This window comes from Anopheles stephensi, unplaced genomic scaffold (genome assembly GCF_013141755.1).
Source record: "Anopheles stephensi strain Indian unplaced genomic scaffold, UCI_ANSTEP_V1.0 ucontig447, whole genome shotgun sequence".
NCBI classification, from domain to species: Eukaryota; Metazoa; Arthropoda; class Insecta; order Diptera; family Culicidae; genus Anopheles; species Anopheles stephensi.
Genome location: NW_023405399.1, coordinates 13649 through 30710, shown reverse-complemented (window position 1 = coordinate 30710; position 17062 = coordinate 13649). Strand labels below are relative to the sequence as shown.

The 17062-nt window shown below is 43.1% G+C and overlaps 2 protein-coding genes across 2 annotated transcripts; one reads left to right on the top strand and one right to left on the bottom strand.

Annotated features, from left to right (window-relative positions):
• The first annotated feature begins 6265 nt into the window (after positions 1-6265).
• LOC118517049 (cuticle protein LPCP-23-like) lies at positions 6266-6925 on the top strand. Its single transcript, XM_036062897.1, has 2 exons — positions 6266-6391; positions 6522-6925. The coding sequence occupies exons 1-2, from the start codon at positions 6380-6382 to the stop codon at positions 6831-6833; spliced, it is 324 nt and encodes a 107-aa protein (XP_035918790.1). The 5' UTR covers positions 6266-6379; the 3' UTR covers positions 6834-6925.
• A 3592-nt stretch (positions 6926-10517) lies between these two features.
• LOC118517058 (tetra-peptide repeat homeobox protein 1-like) lies at positions 10518-12094 on the bottom strand. The gene is made up of 3 exons (XM_036062907.1): positions 11808-12094; positions 11107-11744; positions 10518-11034 (listed from the first exon to the last, which is right to left on the bottom strand). The coding sequence occupies exons 1-3, from the start codon at positions 11820-11822 to the stop codon at positions 10710-10712; spliced, it is 978 nt and encodes a 325-aa protein (XP_035918800.1). The 5' UTR covers positions 11823-12094; the 3' UTR covers positions 10518-10709.
• Between the last annotated feature and the right edge of the window lie 4968 nt (positions 12095-17062).

The window sequence follows — 17062 nt, the reverse complement described above, 5'->3', positions numbered from 1 at the left end:
AGCTTGAATCAACATTGACTTATTTTCGATGTTCATCATCAGAACAATCGTATTTTTTATCGCACATTTGTGAAATTTCTTTACGGAATGGTCGTAAGACTCACCGCATTCCGGTGCGTTGCATCAGAAACGACTAGAAATCATAACTAGAGAAGCCAATATCTTTGAAGAGTCTATGCAAAGAATCACCAATGAAGACTTTCTAGAGCCAGGATTAAATTATTAATAAATAATATAAATAATAGCTGGCAATCGCGTTTTGTTCGGAAGGATTCGTAACAGCGTATTAATTGGTCTTCAAACCGCTTCAGTGCTTTAGGCTTTTCTTCTAGCAATTAATGCGAGATGCTGTCCCTAAAGTTCCTAAAGTATCAGTTACGAACCGATACGTAAGAAAAAGATACGAAACACATAAGATAGGATTGATTACAAAAGGTTCATCGAAACTACAGATTATTCGTTCGAAGCAATTGCCATAATCCTGTTCTCATACGAAATCAATTATTTGTCCAACATCCCGAAGGTCGCAACATCCCGAAGTTAAAACATCCTTATATTGTCACAATGTATGGCAATGTTTTATCGATTAGAAAATGGCGGTTACTGTCTTTTATGTTTCTTGGTTAAGACCAACTCCTTTAAAGTTCAAAACGAGGATCATAATTGTCAAGATTTTGTCCAAATTTGTAGCCTCCTAGTAGTTGTGTGGAAGGACAATGGAGGAGCCGCTACAATGACAAACTCTACGAGCTGTGCAATTATCCCATCGAATTCGACCCGCAAGGTTCTGGTTGGTTGTCCTGTCATGAGAATGACACCGGACGACCCAGCTCGTTTAGTTCTTTTAGGCCGGCCTCTTGGACGGAGGAGGCATGGTAAGCCCAAACTGAGATGGAGTGATGGCGTTGATGCATCCTTCAGAAAAGCCAAGATAATGATCTGGCAGACAAAGGCGCTGGACCGTGAGCGGTATCGAGGCATGGTATCGCGGCATATTTTAGGCATGTTTATTACCGATCATGTTAATAACATTACTTACTGGCATCGGTTATGGAATAAGATTTCTTGCAACAGTTTTCCTTGCTTCTCTTTTATTTTGGTTTTTTAGGGAGAAAACTATTCCTAATGGTTATTAATTATCGTTATTCATTCCGTATCTTCGTTTATTCAAAATTGTTGTACAAGAAAAAAAAGTCCAACCGTTTACCACACGTAACGGTATTGAGATCAAACTGTTCTATCTATCACTATGTACAATGCGCGTTGCATACCTTTTGGCGCTTTTTTGTGTTTTCTTTACAACGGTTTAAGCAGTAGCAACTATCTGTACTTTACCTTTACCTTTACCTTTACTTAACTTTACTTTTAAATTAATTAACCTTAAAAATATGCATTTTATTTATCTGTTTTTATTCTCCCAATTCCAAAATAAACACCAAAAACCCTTCAGACTTCGACCCTCAGTCAGCTGAGAGCATATGCTGACAGAGTGCACTCCGGTGATGACTACACCCTTCTCGAGGCTACCGCCCAAAGGTAAATCGATGGAGGTTAATTGTTTGTAATTTTGTACGCACAACAGCAACTCACGCTCCGTTTCAACACGTGTCGCAAAACGCCCGCCAGCCATTCGGTGGGTGGTGTGTGTGTGTGTGTGTGTGTGTGTGCGCTCAAGGTGATGCATGGCTGTTGCGTATGCCAACCTCTCGCACGAGGTCGGTTCTATGGTTCGAACCGAGCTTTCCAGCATGATCTTTCAGAAACCGACGACTTGCGAGACTCACACGTGCATCGTGGTGTTCTGATCGAGATTGATTGCGAGTTCCGCACGATCAAGCAGCGGTATCAAGCGCTCGATGGCATCACGATGGTGTCCTTACGAAAGGCCTCCATACCGCTTTGGGCGGGCGCCATGACATGCAGCCAAAGGGGCAAACCAGCTACCGGGCGCAACCAGCCAGGTGCCATATTTGGCTGATTGAATTACACTTGACAAATCGTTTTATAATTGTTCTGGCACTTCATTAACTGTCGGGCACTGATGCGGCACACGGTTCTCAGCTGATGTTCTATCGAACTACCGTGTTTCGATTTCGAGTATATTCTATCCATCGCAATTCTAAAGCTTCGAGACTTGCGTCCGTTCCGTTCTAATGGATTTTCCCAGACAAACAGTCGTTCCACGTGGCACAGCCAAAGGGTAGTGACCGGGGTGGTAATTGCGCGTGTGAGGAAAGCTCTTTAGCGTCTGATGTCAGTTCAAAACATTGCGCAATATCGCAGCACTTGCCCCCTTGCGTGACTGGCCCAGATGGTTCAGGTTGGGGCTTAGGTGCGTGCTGACAACCAGAACCTGTTTACGTTCAATTCAACGCTCGATACTCCAAATACAGTTAGATCGTCTAGTGCTGCACTGCTACTTGGCTAGCGTATGCTTTAAATCATACTCACTCACCTTACACTCGCCCACACCAGCAGCTGGGCGGCTGGGAAGTACCTAGCCTGCGCGAAAAGAAGTTTGAACAGTGCAACATAAGAGAAAGAGAGAGGAGTTCTCTATGTTTAAGCTGATATCGATTACTGCTGCTAATTTTTGTTGCTATAAATCAGTGTGGCGTACTTTATAGAGCTTCACACATGGGTTGATTGCTCTAGAATGTAGAAGAATTTTAATTTTCCACCTGTACAGCTGTTATGCAGCCGATCGCCAACGTTGCGAAACGATCGTTTCCTATCTAAAGTAACTTCAATCGCGGCGATTAGCGCCGCACATCAGCGAATCGATCACCTGACCACTTATCGAATGTCAATCAAAAGGGGAAGCAAAAGCGAAAAAGAAAAAAAAAACACCGCTCAGCAGCCAACAGCAACTTCCACAACAAAACGCCCTTTTCGAGACGGCGAGCCGGCTTGCATCGGTGCAGAGACAGCACGCAGCGCGCATCTCGTGCGTCGGCAACCATGTGCGTCGTCAGGCCAACTTTGGTGGTTTTGTAGAGCATGTAAATGTCACCCTGCCTGGGTTGAGGAAGGCAGGAGGAAGGTTGTAGGGTGGGCCTGCGGCACTCCTCTAAAGGAGTTCCTCCTGTGCCTTGTACTACGAAACGTGTTTCACTCGCTGCTTTCTTGCGTTTACACCCGATCGAAACACCGCGGTTGGCTTTGGGCTGTGCGCTGATTGATGTGCGCTCAAACAACCAAACAACCGAAGCCGGTTTAAGGTCAATGTCAGCCACCCTGCCTATCCTGGAGGTGCCAGGGATACTACCCTCGCTCGGAGCACGGTAGCGAAACAGCCACATTATCATGCCGCCAAATCGCTCTTATTTTTCGTTTCAGAAATAGACCTTTGTTTGTGGAGCGGAGTAATTTGGCTGCTATTTTTATATAATACACGATCTGGATGATGGTACTTCCAAACCAAATTGCTTTACCCGTAATCAGCTAACAGTGTGGGACGAAATTTTCGCACGATCTAGCAAGCAATGCAGCTCACGTGCGATCAGCTACTTCCAATTCGGGTGCATTGAGCGGAAAGCATCATGCACGTAGCAACAACACACATCGAGAAAAAACTCACCCTTACCATTAGCGGGGAAGCGTGCGGGAAACTGAATCAAAATCTTACCCCAAGAGATGGAAAAACTTCAAAGGCAACGAAGTTCTTGAGGTTGGCCATGAGAAGGATGGCAGCGTTCGGTGTGCGGTATGCTTCCTATAAACGGTGGTGGCGTACGACGTTCGCAAGTGTTTGTACGTGTTGCTATGTCAAAGCTCCTCACCATTGGCTTGGGAAGGACTTTACAGTAGCATGCTAGAGCTTGATTTGATCTATTGATTATCTAACCTGTTGAACACAGACCTGTTGTCCAACCGAATATTTTACTGAACTGATTTTTTCTGAAACTTTTCCAACCCTTGCGCTTTATGTCTTTTATTGTGTGAGGTCCTACCCTATTTCCTTAGAACTTTGAAGATAACAAGTATTTTGCAAAGTATAACCTTCTGTCTCATTATAGGATTAATGTTCTTTATCCACAGAACAAATATTCCTGCAAGGAACCACAGGGCATGCCCATTACCAACTGAGTCCTAAGTGAGCGAGATCTCATATTATACATCATCAATTTTTATGGCAATGACATTGGATATTTCTCCCGGCGAATCCTGAGGATCCCGGCAATTTTTGGTTTTTTGTTGACATATTTGAAAATATTTCTACTCTGCTCTCGAAATTATTATATGTTCTTGCCCAAATTGCCCGAGATAATTGGTGTGTTCCCCTTATACTTTTGATTCAGTTCCCCAGGTTTTTGACTGAGAAACCCTGTCAATATGGATTTCTGTCATGATTTCTGACAAGGAGTATCCTATACAAGCATGTTAGAATTTTGAAGCAGTATTTATGAACTGCCCTAAGATATGTTCCTGCTATGAGTTCTTCGTATTCTTTCTTGGCCCAATAATCGCTTAGGTTTTACCTGCGGCTTTCTGGCTTACAAGGATTATTGACACCACATAGCTAGACCATCAGTCCTCATTACGGGGGAACGGCCCAGGTGGGATTTGAACTCGTCCTATGAGTGACATCCCAAAACATATCTCCTCTATTTTGTAGATTGGCTCAGAAAGACGATGACATTTAATAGGTGACAGGTTTTCTCCTCTCAACGAGCGTCACATTCTAGTCGAATTAAAGAGGCGAATGAGGTCTCAGAGATTCTAGGCGGCTAGAAATTATTTATTTATTGAGTATTACGGTCCGATGCCGTATTGTCAACGCGGCTAGAAATTAACGAGTAAAAAACCTTGTCAAAACTTTGATCCTAGAAGCATATCCTTGACAAAATAAACATTGTTGTACCATGCCGACCCAGACGAAGCCGACTGTAAGACAAACACTAAAAATATACTTTAGCCCCGGTGAGGACATGGGCGATCCAACAGACTGCAAAGTAGCCTCAGCAACGACCAGAAGACTTTTCTTCACAAACCACATTCAATGGTCTTGATGCAAGCTTTCTGTTTGTAACTAACAATTGGAATGCTACAGCTCAGGAAGAACTAGAAAAGCCAAACTCTTTTATGCGACAACCATGGCTAATGTGCCTGTAAATTACTTAAAATCGGTATCGTGTGGCTAGCCAGTTTTAGAAATGCTTCTCTTGTTGCTTCATTTCCTTCACCGTCAAGTATAAATCAGGATGAGATCATCTCGGATTTGAAGGACATTAAAACACTTAAAACCTTCTCACATCTTTCAAACAACTCACCCAAATCCCAGCCGTGCCATATACCTTAACCACGAAATTGTTTGGTACTTTTAAGTGAATTAAACTCTCGCACAGCTGCTATTGCTGCTCGAAGTAGCCATGTAACAAAGCGAGAAAGCGACATAAAGAGACAAAAGCTTTACCGGCTTCATTTCACCCGGCGACGGCTCAGCCATTTGTAGAACCCTCATCAAAATATAATAAACGGTTCAACTTTTGCTACTTTGCCAAACACTCGACTAATCGCCGCACCAACGATGACCAAGTACGACAAACGGGCTAGCGGACGATAGGAACTTAATTCTATAATACGTCAAACTTTCTCCCATTACCATCATCGGATTTGCCGGAGCTTTTGAGTGTTACGGGGGTATTTTTTGGTGCTAAAACGACGAATCGATGAAGGATATATTCGAACCACATGCTAGTCGGTTAGTGGGTTTGGAGCGTTTCTAACCCAATCTGTGCGAACCTGTTACTCCCGGTTACCACAGACCCGTTGGCCCGGTTGACAGTGCATGCTCGTGGGACGTAAACCTCATTAGCGCAGGATGCAAATCAGGGATTGCATTTATCACTGGCAACGCCTGCATCCGTTTACTCGCAGCTCAGTGTAAAAGAGTTCCCTTCGGTAACGTTCAGTGCCACGTTTGAGTCACCGCTTTATCGCACCGCCAACAGGCAGACAGACAGACTTTAGATCGAACTCGGGTCTTGCTTTTGCTGGGCTGGGTTGCGCTGGTAGGGTCCGGGGAGGAGGTGTTTTTTCTTCTTTTCAGCCCAGCCCGATCTGAGACGAAAGCGATCTGAGCAATCGTGCGACCTACCTACCTGCTCATGACCTGTCCCTTTCAACGCGTGCACGGTGCGTGTACGCAGAATGCCAGGGCAGGACGGTGACACACCGGTCACCGAGTGATCCGGGCACCTTCCGATGGTGCAACTGTTTTGGGGCGTGTTTGGGGGTCTCGCGTGCGTGCGTATATAAGGCGCGTTCGGCAGCCGTAGTCTGCATCATAAATCTCGCAAAGTTCACCTGCAAACTTCACCAGCTCCGTACAGCTCTGCAGCTCCGTCGAACGGATAACTTCATCCACAGCATCAACATGAAATTCTTGGTGAGTTGCCGTGGGTTTGCTTTCGTCCAGCAAAAGTGACTTGTGATCGTGGTGGAACGTGATGATTCCTGCAGGATAATAGACACTTGGTGTTGCAATAGTTGTGATGTGAGCTCTTCGTTCGTTCTAGGCTATCGCTGTTCTGGTGCTCGTCGCTTCGGTCTACGCCGAAGACCAGCCGATGGAGTCGATGAAGGCTAAGCGTGGCGTTCACTTCAGCCTGGGATACCATCATGCTCCGGCGGTGGTGTCGCACTCGTACGTGGCTCCCGCTCCAGTGATCGCTCACTCTGCCCCGTTGGTGGCTGCTCCCGTTGCGTATCATGCCCCGCTCACCAAGACTTATGTTGCCCATGCTCCGATCGTTCACCATGCCCCGCTGGCTGCCTACCATGCTCCGCTGTACCATAGTGCCGTCTACTCTACCCTGCACCGTCGTTAAGCGGGATAAAGAACCCGGTGCCGCCAGCGACCAACTCTAGCGTTATGCGTGTGTGCTTCATTTAGTTGAAATAAAAAATTGTTAAAAATTAATGTCTTCAAGTTCTTTTCATTGCTCGTAACAGGAGAGGTAGTCATTCACATGACAGAGTCATAGCATCTGATGCATCTTTAACTCAGCAGTCCAAACAGTAACAGTAAATTCTTCAGTAAACTTCCCAGCTATCTCTCAGGATTCTCAGCTTCAACCATGAATGTAGCATCCAATTGACTATTTTCTCGCTTATAATTTCTTATAAAGATTAAACAGGTTTGGGAATGTTGGGAAATTAAGAAACTGTCTCAATCAGAGAACATTTGGTGAGGTTTGATCTTCAGTCCTGCGTCATTGTTCCAGTATGTGCCAATTGACAATACTATTCTCTTAAATTGAATGATCTGCTGATGGACTAGACAGTTGCAAGTTTTTCATTAGCATAATACAGCATTTGAAGTTTGTTTTACTCGCAGAATAACGACTAGTCCATATTATTTTGTGTGTCAGATTGAACCTCCCAAAATTACCAATGATTCAAAAAAATCATTCGAGGTTACAGATCCTTATCTTTCGGCTTAAACCCTGCAGAACATCAACGCATTGCAATAGTCAACCAGGATCCAGGAGTTCTAAGGAAACTGTTCACTGTTCTTGAAGTCGTACCAGCAACCAAAATGAGCAAGTAAATAAAGGTATCCTTAGTTTACATTGAATCTCGAACATTATGAAATTTGGCATATAACTACTAAGCAACATTTGTTTCTATGTTATAACTCTCTGAGATGAGATGAATTTGCTTATAGGTGAAGTTTTAAGTAGTATTTGATCATATGACCGTTTAGAGACGAACCACCATCCAACCGTTGCGCCATAGTAACAGTCTCAGCATGATAAACTTTTACTGAAAATTTGCTGTCTCGACTGCTCTAGCTATGGTATGATGGAAAGTTGGGATGCTGCTACCCAATTCATTTATATTTTGCATGTGTTGAATTTACCATGAAATTGGGTACATAAATTATGCATATATCCTGTTGAATTTATCATAAAACCTAAGTCTGCCCTCTACATTGAATATGTTGAATTTGGAGGGAAAGGATAATTTGTAATTCTCTATAACGATTCAGGATTTCCATAAAATTTAATTTTTTAGTGTCGTCTCGTTTGATAGGCTCGTACGGGTAGAATGCAGTCGATAAATCACGATGAGTTTTCAGCATGTTATTATTTGAAAGTTGCTCATGCCTGATGTAGGGTGTAAAAATAATTATTATTTCTAATAATACTTGAATAATAAATAAATAGATAAACAACCTTTACAAAACAACTCCCACAGGGATGTTTGGTGCGCGAAAGCCTAGTCAGCAAAAGCTCTACACTGTCTACAAGAACTTTACGGGCTGGGTCGTCTGGTGTCATTCTTATGACATGACCAGCCCACCGATGCCTGGCGAATCTTATTCTCTCCATAATAGTGAGATCACGGTAAATCGTGTAATAGTGAGATCGGTAAATAGTGAGATCGGTAAAAAAGAAGAACAATTATCCGATTTTGTCCAAAATCTCTGTACAGTATTATATAATTCAAAACTATTATTCGATCCTGAGTAGTAAAAACTAGAAAGATAGAAGATAAGGAAAAAAGCAATTTTTTTTATTACCTACCTTACAAGAAGTGTTTATTTTTTAATCGAAACGTAGCAGCAAAGACAAAGACTCACAGCTTTCTTATGCAGTATACTGCCCTGGGATGGTTGGGGTGGTCCGGTGGCAGAGGCGATAGCGACGGTGGTCTTCACACGGCAGGATCGGGGCTCAAATCCCATTCCGACCGCCTCCCCCCATACGAAGGGCTGACTACTTTTCTACGGGTCAACTTAAGTCACAGAAAGCCTGGAATATGGCAGGCCGAGACCACTCAAGGTGGTAGTGCCAAGGAAGAAGATACTGCACTAACCTGAAAGAATGATTTTGTTTTTCATAAAGGGCTAACCGATATATTGCTAATCGATAAAATGATTAAGCTTACATATTTCTTATGTACAGATTTTAGACACCGATGTTATTTAATAATGTATGTACATTGTATTATTTGTGTTATTTTTGTATTTGTGTAAATATTTTTAGCTTTATTTATTTTATTTATTTATTTCTTTATTTATTTAAAGTGTGACGGCTAGTCGCCGTATAGTCAACACCGCGTGTGATGACGAATCACAATTTCACAAATATAACAAAATACAACAGTTGGCAAGGAATTTCCTCCCTGTCATTTGCCTTATCCCGGGCATACTCGGTTGTGGATGTGTGGCTATTGCGGCGTGATAGTCCAGGTTTATTGTGGTGGTAATATTAAAGTGCTATTGGATGTCCGACATTTTGATCCAGTTCTATTGCTGTCTGTGGGTGTGATGGTGGTGGTGGTGTGTATGAAACTTACAACATCCTTCCGAGTTGGGTCTGACAAAAAAAAACAAAAAACCAAAAGAGTACAGCAATCTGGACAGTACAAACGTTTGTCTACGTAAAACGCTCCTCAAACTGCCCATCAGTGATAGCCCAAGCTCAAGCAGGCCAGCACCAAATCCATAAACTATCGGCGAGATCAGCAGGGTCTCTGCTAATCATGAGGCTGCACTCGCCGACCACCTCCGAACCCAACGCCAGCCAGGCCGGACTCGCCCCATCAAGGCTAGACAGAGAAGAGGAATACTGTTACTCAAAAAAGTCTGACTTCCTTTTTACCACAGTGTCGGCATTGGCCCCGGATGCTCTTGCTTCGTCAACATAACGCTTAAGACAACGTCAAAAAAAAACACTTAAGACAAAGACAACACAACGAATAACAAAAAAGGAATGTAGGGGAATGCTTTATTTATTTTATTCGTGCAATAAATGTTGATTCACAATTTAACGTATAATAGCTTCTCATGAAGGTTGTATTGCAGTGATAGCGGCGCCAGTCTTCACACTGCAGGACCGGGGTTCAAATCCCATCTGAACCATCTCCCCGTACGCAGGATTGATTATTCTGCTACGGGTATAATCAAGTAACAGAGAGCCAGAAATGGCGGGCCGAGTCTTTTCGAGGTTGTAGTGCCAATGAAGAAGAAGGTTTAGTGACAGCAACAGAAGCAGCGCTGATCTTCACACGACATCTGATTTTCACAAGTACGGGCATGGCATCCCCTATCAATCCAGGGTATCAATTTAACTTCTGCCTCCTTGGTACTACAACCTCGAAAGTGTTGAGCCTGCCATTTCTGACTTTAGTGACTTGATTTTTATTCGTAGCTGTAGTTTTTTAAATTAGACCAGAAGGCCAGAATAAGTCTAGGTGGCCTAAATTGGAAAGATATAATACTAAGGCTGGGATACGTAATGAGGATGCCGGACTAATGCCTCACTCCTCCATCTCGTTGAATGGATCAGGAGAATTCTAGCATGTTAGACAACGGGTGCAGCAGTGGTTGAAGGAATTCAGCCCAGGACCGGGCTTCATGGAAAAGGATTGACAGGCCATGGGGAAAAAGAAGGCTCAAAATGTCAAGCATGATCCTACTTACAGCGAAATTAATAGGATTTGAAGAATTTTTCGATTATAGTTTCTCATAGTCAACAAATACACTTCATTTCAGATTATATTAATATGGTAAAATTATTAGACAAGAAACATGTTTTATTTGGCGAATATACTCTAAACAATGCACTGCCTTTGCAAGACCTTTTTTTTCTTCTCGTCTTACACGCAGTAACATTATCGTAACTCAAACAGTCTAAAGAACCATTTCCGCACACGTTATGACACTGAAATGACTTAAACATAAACCATCACTCTACCTATCCGAGATACTTTTTCAGCCCCAGCAAGCCGAGCCCATGATGGTGGCCGGTGTACACCTTCTGCAGCGTTACACCACCACCGTACACCTTGCCATAGGAAGGCAGAAAACCACCGTAACCGTAACCGTAACCGTAGGCCGGCAGCGATGCGATCGGAAGGGTGGGAACGGGTGCCGGTACCACCACCGGATGCGGCACAGCAACCGGATGCGGCACGGCAACAGGCTGCGGAACCGGAACGGGCTGTGGCACGGGGACGGGCTGCGGGACGGGCACGGCATGATGCACCGGGTAGGGCTGCGGAACCGGCACAGCCACAGTTCTGCAGGCAAACGAATCAGGCGGAAGTTGATTAGACATAATTGTTGACCCGAAGGGATTCTTGGTGACTTACCTGGTAACGGTTACTGGGTATGGTTGTGGGACTGGAACCGGGACGGGACGAGGCACATGGACGGGAACGGCAACGGGATGCGGTACCGGTACGGGACGATCGACCGGGACATGCACATGCACTGGGACCGGTACGGGACGGTCAACGGGGACGGGCTGTGGATAGGGCACCGGGACAGGTTGCTGCACGGTGGTCAAAATGTTGCGTGTGACTGTTGGTGCGACGGCCACTGTAGGAGGTGCAGGAGCAAACACTGGACCCGGAGCGGGAAGGGCTGCAGGGGCAAACGCGCCTCCAAGGAATGGTCCCGCTGGAAGTCCGATCGGTCCTGCCGGGAGTCCGATCGGTCCTGCCGGAAGTCCGATCGGTCCTGCCGGAAGTCCGATTGGTCCTGCCGCAAATGATGGCCCAATTGGTGCTCCGATGGAGGGTCCTAGGATGGGGGCTGACAGGGATGCTCCAATAGCTGGAGCTGCTAGTGCCGGAGCAGAGAATCCGGTAGCACCAAACGCAGTCCCTCCCAATCCCAATCCTAACCCATACCCATGCCCGATGGCTCGCTTCTGAGGATCACTTCCTTCCTTCTGAGCTGCACCATGAACCCTGGAGATCGCAAGGACCAACAGAACGCAAAACAACTGCAAAAACAACTCTCATTACTACCACGCCGCAATTTTCGTCACGATTTGAGAAATATTTACTTTTGCCGATTTCATGTCGTTCGCTGTCGTATAGTTCGCCGCACGCCAGAAGCCTAGAAAACCTTCCAATCACCACGGACTGTGCCACTGATCTACTGTCGAAACTGTAGCGGCTAAGTATTTTTATATCAAACTGCACACCAAACGGGCGCTCGTCGGATCGCGGAAGCTGTGTTCCATCTCCAGCGTGCGGACGCACAGAGGCTGCCCTGGAGTTACCGGGCCCGGGACCTGGCTGTGCGTAGTCTCCTGAATCTAAATGGGAGCAAGCGAGTGCACGCGCTCGAGCGCACTCCGTGTCATAACCGCTCCAATTAGGTGAATTTCACCATTCGCACGGCTAGCCCTTTTTTGCAGACGAGCCACCCCGAGTTTGACGTTATCATCGGCCAAAACTATTGCAAAGCTGCCCGCGTCGCAACCGGAGACCAATCTGGGCTGGAATAACCCATCCATCCGCCGTCACCGGGCGTTGTCGGCGTCTCGCTTCAACCTCCGCGAACGAACGCACACCATATCGGAGATGCATCGCTCGGCGCCTGTTAAGGGACCTGGGCCTGGGTCTGGGTTTGGTTGTGCTGCTGTTGTGTCATATACCACTACCGCACACACCGAGACACGATCACCCGGCACTAGATCCCGTATAGGGATGAATGAGTTAGCGATCTGAGCGTTTGCGTTTGTGTTTTTTTCTATCCAACTCACCTAACAAACGCCTGTTATGCTGACTGTTCCCGATGCATCTGGCCGAGTTGTGTGAATGGGACGTTGTGGGGCTGGGACGGAAATTTCAACCCCCCGGCCCGTCCAACAAAGTATGCACCGGACAGAATTGCAATGACATAAACCTGTTGCCTTAGTGCCCGAGTTTAGTGACCGTTTACCGGTTGATGGGCATGTCTGCGTACGGTTGACTACGATTGGCTGTTTTTGGTATTTTTCGATAAATGTTTCACGCTTTATAAAAGTAAAAGTGGAAAATTTTGAAAATGTTTATACATTTTTTTTAACATTCTCTTTAAACAATTTAATACTCCAATTGAATTATTCTCGCGGCAGACGCTCAGATATTAAAACTGAAATAAATAAAAATAAAAATAAAAAGTTCGTCAAAATAATGTAATCGAATTATCATATATAACATATGTGATTCAATTACAACCTTTTGACGAACTATTCGTCCTATTGATTGTATCGAGCGACAATCAGTAGGAAACATGTACAGCTTCGTCAACTTTCTTATAGTCTCCCGGATGCCTGTGCTAAGGAATGTAATGCTATACTCTTTATACACCTTTTCATCAACCAATGAATTAAAAAAAACTGAACGAAAATTCGAAACCATATTGTTGAAATGGACAAAAGAATGGAGAAAGTCTTTCTTTTGCTAGCTAATCAGGATAGTAGCATTTTGTCAAGTATAGTAGCAAAAATTTGCCAAATCCTTGTTTTAGACCTTGGTGGAAATTCTCAGTAGGGAAATAAGAACTAGTTAATATTTTGTATCTGATCTTTGTTGCAGAGTAACTCATAGTTTAACATAATATTTGATTTTTAAATATTTTAATGAGATTTTTCTTCGAAGCTACTTGTTAAAATTGTTTAACAAAAAACTGACAATTTGGTGTCATCATAGTTGCAGCTTTTAAGACCCACAGCATCTTCAAAATATAAAAATTCGTCCTACATTGGAGTTTGTACAACAAAACACAATCGATAGAATAGAGCCTATTGAAAAGAAAATAACTCAAAATTATGTATTTTAGTGTTTCCTGGTTCCATTTTAACGATTGCCCATTATACCACACCAGATGGCTTTTATTTGAACTGCAAACGCTGTAGTAAAGAAGGAAGACGGCGCAGTGTTTTTTTCTCATAAGCTGATTATTGGATTAGTCATGTCACACCTACCTAATATAAATATAACTGCTCCAGAACACTCATTTACAGCCTTCTACACCAACGATTCTCTTATACAAATGACCAACTGTTATAACTCTTTAAATAACCAAGTAGATGTTAACATGACAATGCAATCATCTTAGAAACTATTTACGGTTCAAAGCTCGTTAACTTACGTCCAATGTTTATTTATTTTATTATTTTGATAATTTATTTGATGAACTTCTTGACTTGACTTGGTTAGACTTTTTTGGTCCGGTAAACTTTTTTTATGATTTTATAAACCCTTTTTTGTTTGCTTGGAATTACCACAAGTGCATTCTTGTTGTATAAAAACTTTAACCTAAGATGATTATCTAAAATATCAATCGCCAAACGAGTACGTATCGCCAACCGAAGATTTGATCCAAGCTGAGAAAGTGTCAAATAAAATATGTTGAAAAATTTTGAGTAGATGTTCAGGGACAGATATGGACGATGGTTGACGTGACAACGGCACCTGTCTTCATACAGTAGTACCGGGGTTCAAATCTCATCCGGACCGTTCCCCCGCAGTGAGGTAGTCAGACCAACTACGTGATATCATTAAGTCCAGTTAGACAGAAAAGGCAGGCATGACCAACGAGGTCTTAAGGCCAAGAAAAGAGAGAGAGAGAGAGAGAGAGAGAGAGAGAGTACAGTATCTAATACAAACAACTAACATTTGGTAGAAGCATCGTCAACACTTTAAATATTTATTGTTTTGTGTAAGAATTTCAACTCTGCTTGTATAATTTAAAAAAATTCCATTATGTAAAACAACTGTCTATTTTAATATCAGAGCAGACACATGCTTAAGTTGAAAAAAGTTCTCAGGAAGAAAAAAAAAGCGGAAAAGTAAATCTTAGTTTGGTGGATGGACTTATTTGATTGCCCCATTTTTTTATCCAATGGTAGGATTATTTTCGCAAAATATTAAACTAAGTGGTACAAAATCAAATTTTAGTACATTCGTTGAAAATCGACATGATAACCTCACATACATTTTTATTAAATAGGGTGATCTTATTCTATTGTCCCTCTCTGTATATATAATTATATGAGATGGTAGCGGGCGTCTCGATCCCAATTTATAAACATAAGACACACACCACTTTGCTAGCATAAGGATAGATGCCGAACGAAGGGAGCAAACGAAGGAACAAAAAATAGGAAATAAAATATAGTTAGTAAATCTCAACCACTAAACCATCCAGAGTTAGAGCATCACCATAATACGACCGTCCGAAACCCAGTGTGAAAGATAACCCTCAAAAGATTAATCATATGAGATCGATGCCTTCCTTCACACATTCTCGAACTATTATTCAAAAAAAAAGGTAAACCAGTCATGCGCATGTTATGAAGATTTTAGAAGGTCCAGAAGAAACGATAGGCTAGTTGGGATGTCTGATTCATACATCACAGTCTACCCATAGTTTAGAATGTAAGGGTTGCTTCCGTAGAAGAACAATCAAACATTCATTACCATTATAATGATTTTTTCCCTTTTAATATGTTATTTATTTTTTATTTATATTTTGAGTTAGACGGCTTGACGCCGTATTGACAATTTTAATATGTTATCTTATTTTCTTATCAGAGATATAACAAGCCTTAGTACATGTATTTCAAAATTTTAAATGAATAACTCTAACACATTTCTCAAACAATCTGCTATGGCATGATGTCAAAAATGTGCCAACCGCATTGTGAGATTCTGGTCTGTTTATTATTTTATTTCATTTACTTCATTAAGCTCCAACAATTTGCCCAACAATCCTCCACGCGCAAAATCAATCGAAGGAAACATAATCATACCCACAGATACCCCCCCATGGGGTAGGTATCAATTGTTTTGCCACCATGTCATGGGAATGAAAGTTCCACCGAATCACCCCACTAAACCCGCGAACAAATATTGATCCACCGACCGTCAATAGATGGTTTCGCAATTAATCACTACAAATTAAATCGTTTTTCGTTAACGCACACCCGGCAAACGGGCCCGTGTGTAGTGAAAGTGTGGAACCGTCACGGGGCCTGTAGCTCAAAACATTTGAACCTGGACGCACAGACATGTGGACGGGCATGGCCGTGCGTTTATGCATTCCGATCAGCTAGCCGTCAAAGGTATCGCACCTGGAGTCCGGCCGTATGCCATCATAATCGCAATATACCGAAAGGGACACTTGATCACCGACACCGATTACAACATCAGCGTTGGTCGTCGATTGTCGATTCCACCGCGATTCACGCACAACGCTTCCTGTTTCCATTTCATCTGTGCTTTACGAATGAGCTAACCGCTGAATGAATGTGGTACGATTTTTTTGTGGTTGTTTGCTGTTTGCTAGGGAAAAGTAAGAATTTTTTAATGGTTCAATCATAAGTTTCGCCATCGCGTTGGACTGGTTTTTAATTATTTAGCGAGAGAGAAGAACAGGAATCCCAAAGTAATTAGCTAGATTAATTATTGTTTTGCTTTTCCACCATTCATTAACCTTACGCGAAAGAAATCGAGTTCAATTAATAGAAACATTCTGCGTTAATAGGGATATGGTCAGTAACATTTTTGGTTTAATCAAATACATTCACCAAACCCTTAGTTGACTTGAATTCCATACAAGTATTCCCTCATTCCTTTCAACAAAATAATGAATTGCAGTTTTCCGGTCCGAATTACAGTTAACCTCCAGCAGAAATTCGTTACATTACAATACATTTCGTTTAATTGAAGAAAAAAAACTGCCCCATTGTGCTTACCGCATTGTACCCGAAACGTGACAAATCGTTGGGAAATATGATGCGAGCACCTTTTTTTTGCCGTTCCGAATGAACCATTCTTTGATCAATAAAATATGTGGAGCATTGGTTGAATGTCACGCGTTTCAAGGTTGTCCACAGTAGCAACTGCACCCGATGCGATGCATATTGCAGGCCGGAGATGAAGGAATCGTTTCTGGTGCTAGAAGTCGAAAGACGAACTCCTGGCACCATGTGTCAGCTGCAAATGTCTGTTTCCACATGGTCTGGAATTGCACCGTAGCATGAAGTCATGTAACGATGGCTGCAAGCGTGGACGCACAAATGAATAAAAAGCATTTTGTTGTTGTTGATGGAGCTTTTGCGTTTCGCTGGGAACGAGAGGGGCGCACAAAAAGCAATCGGGAAAACTGGGATTCAGAATAAAATTTTACACGAAGCTATCAAGCGGCAAATGTGACTGTATGTCGGCTGATGTCTCGTGCCATGCAAAAAGAGCTGCTTCCGTGTGGATAGTTTTTAATAACTGGGAAAGTTTAACCGATTTTAAACATTGAACCAACCAATGC

What these genes read in the sequence shown, in the direction of transcription:
- LOC118517058 (XM_036062907.1), bottom strand. An exon ending in TACCCAGTAACCGTTACCAG is followed by an intron (nt 11,035 to 11,106) that starts GTAAGTCACCAA and finishes GTTTGCCTGCAG; the next exon opens with AACTGTGGCTGTGCCGGTTC.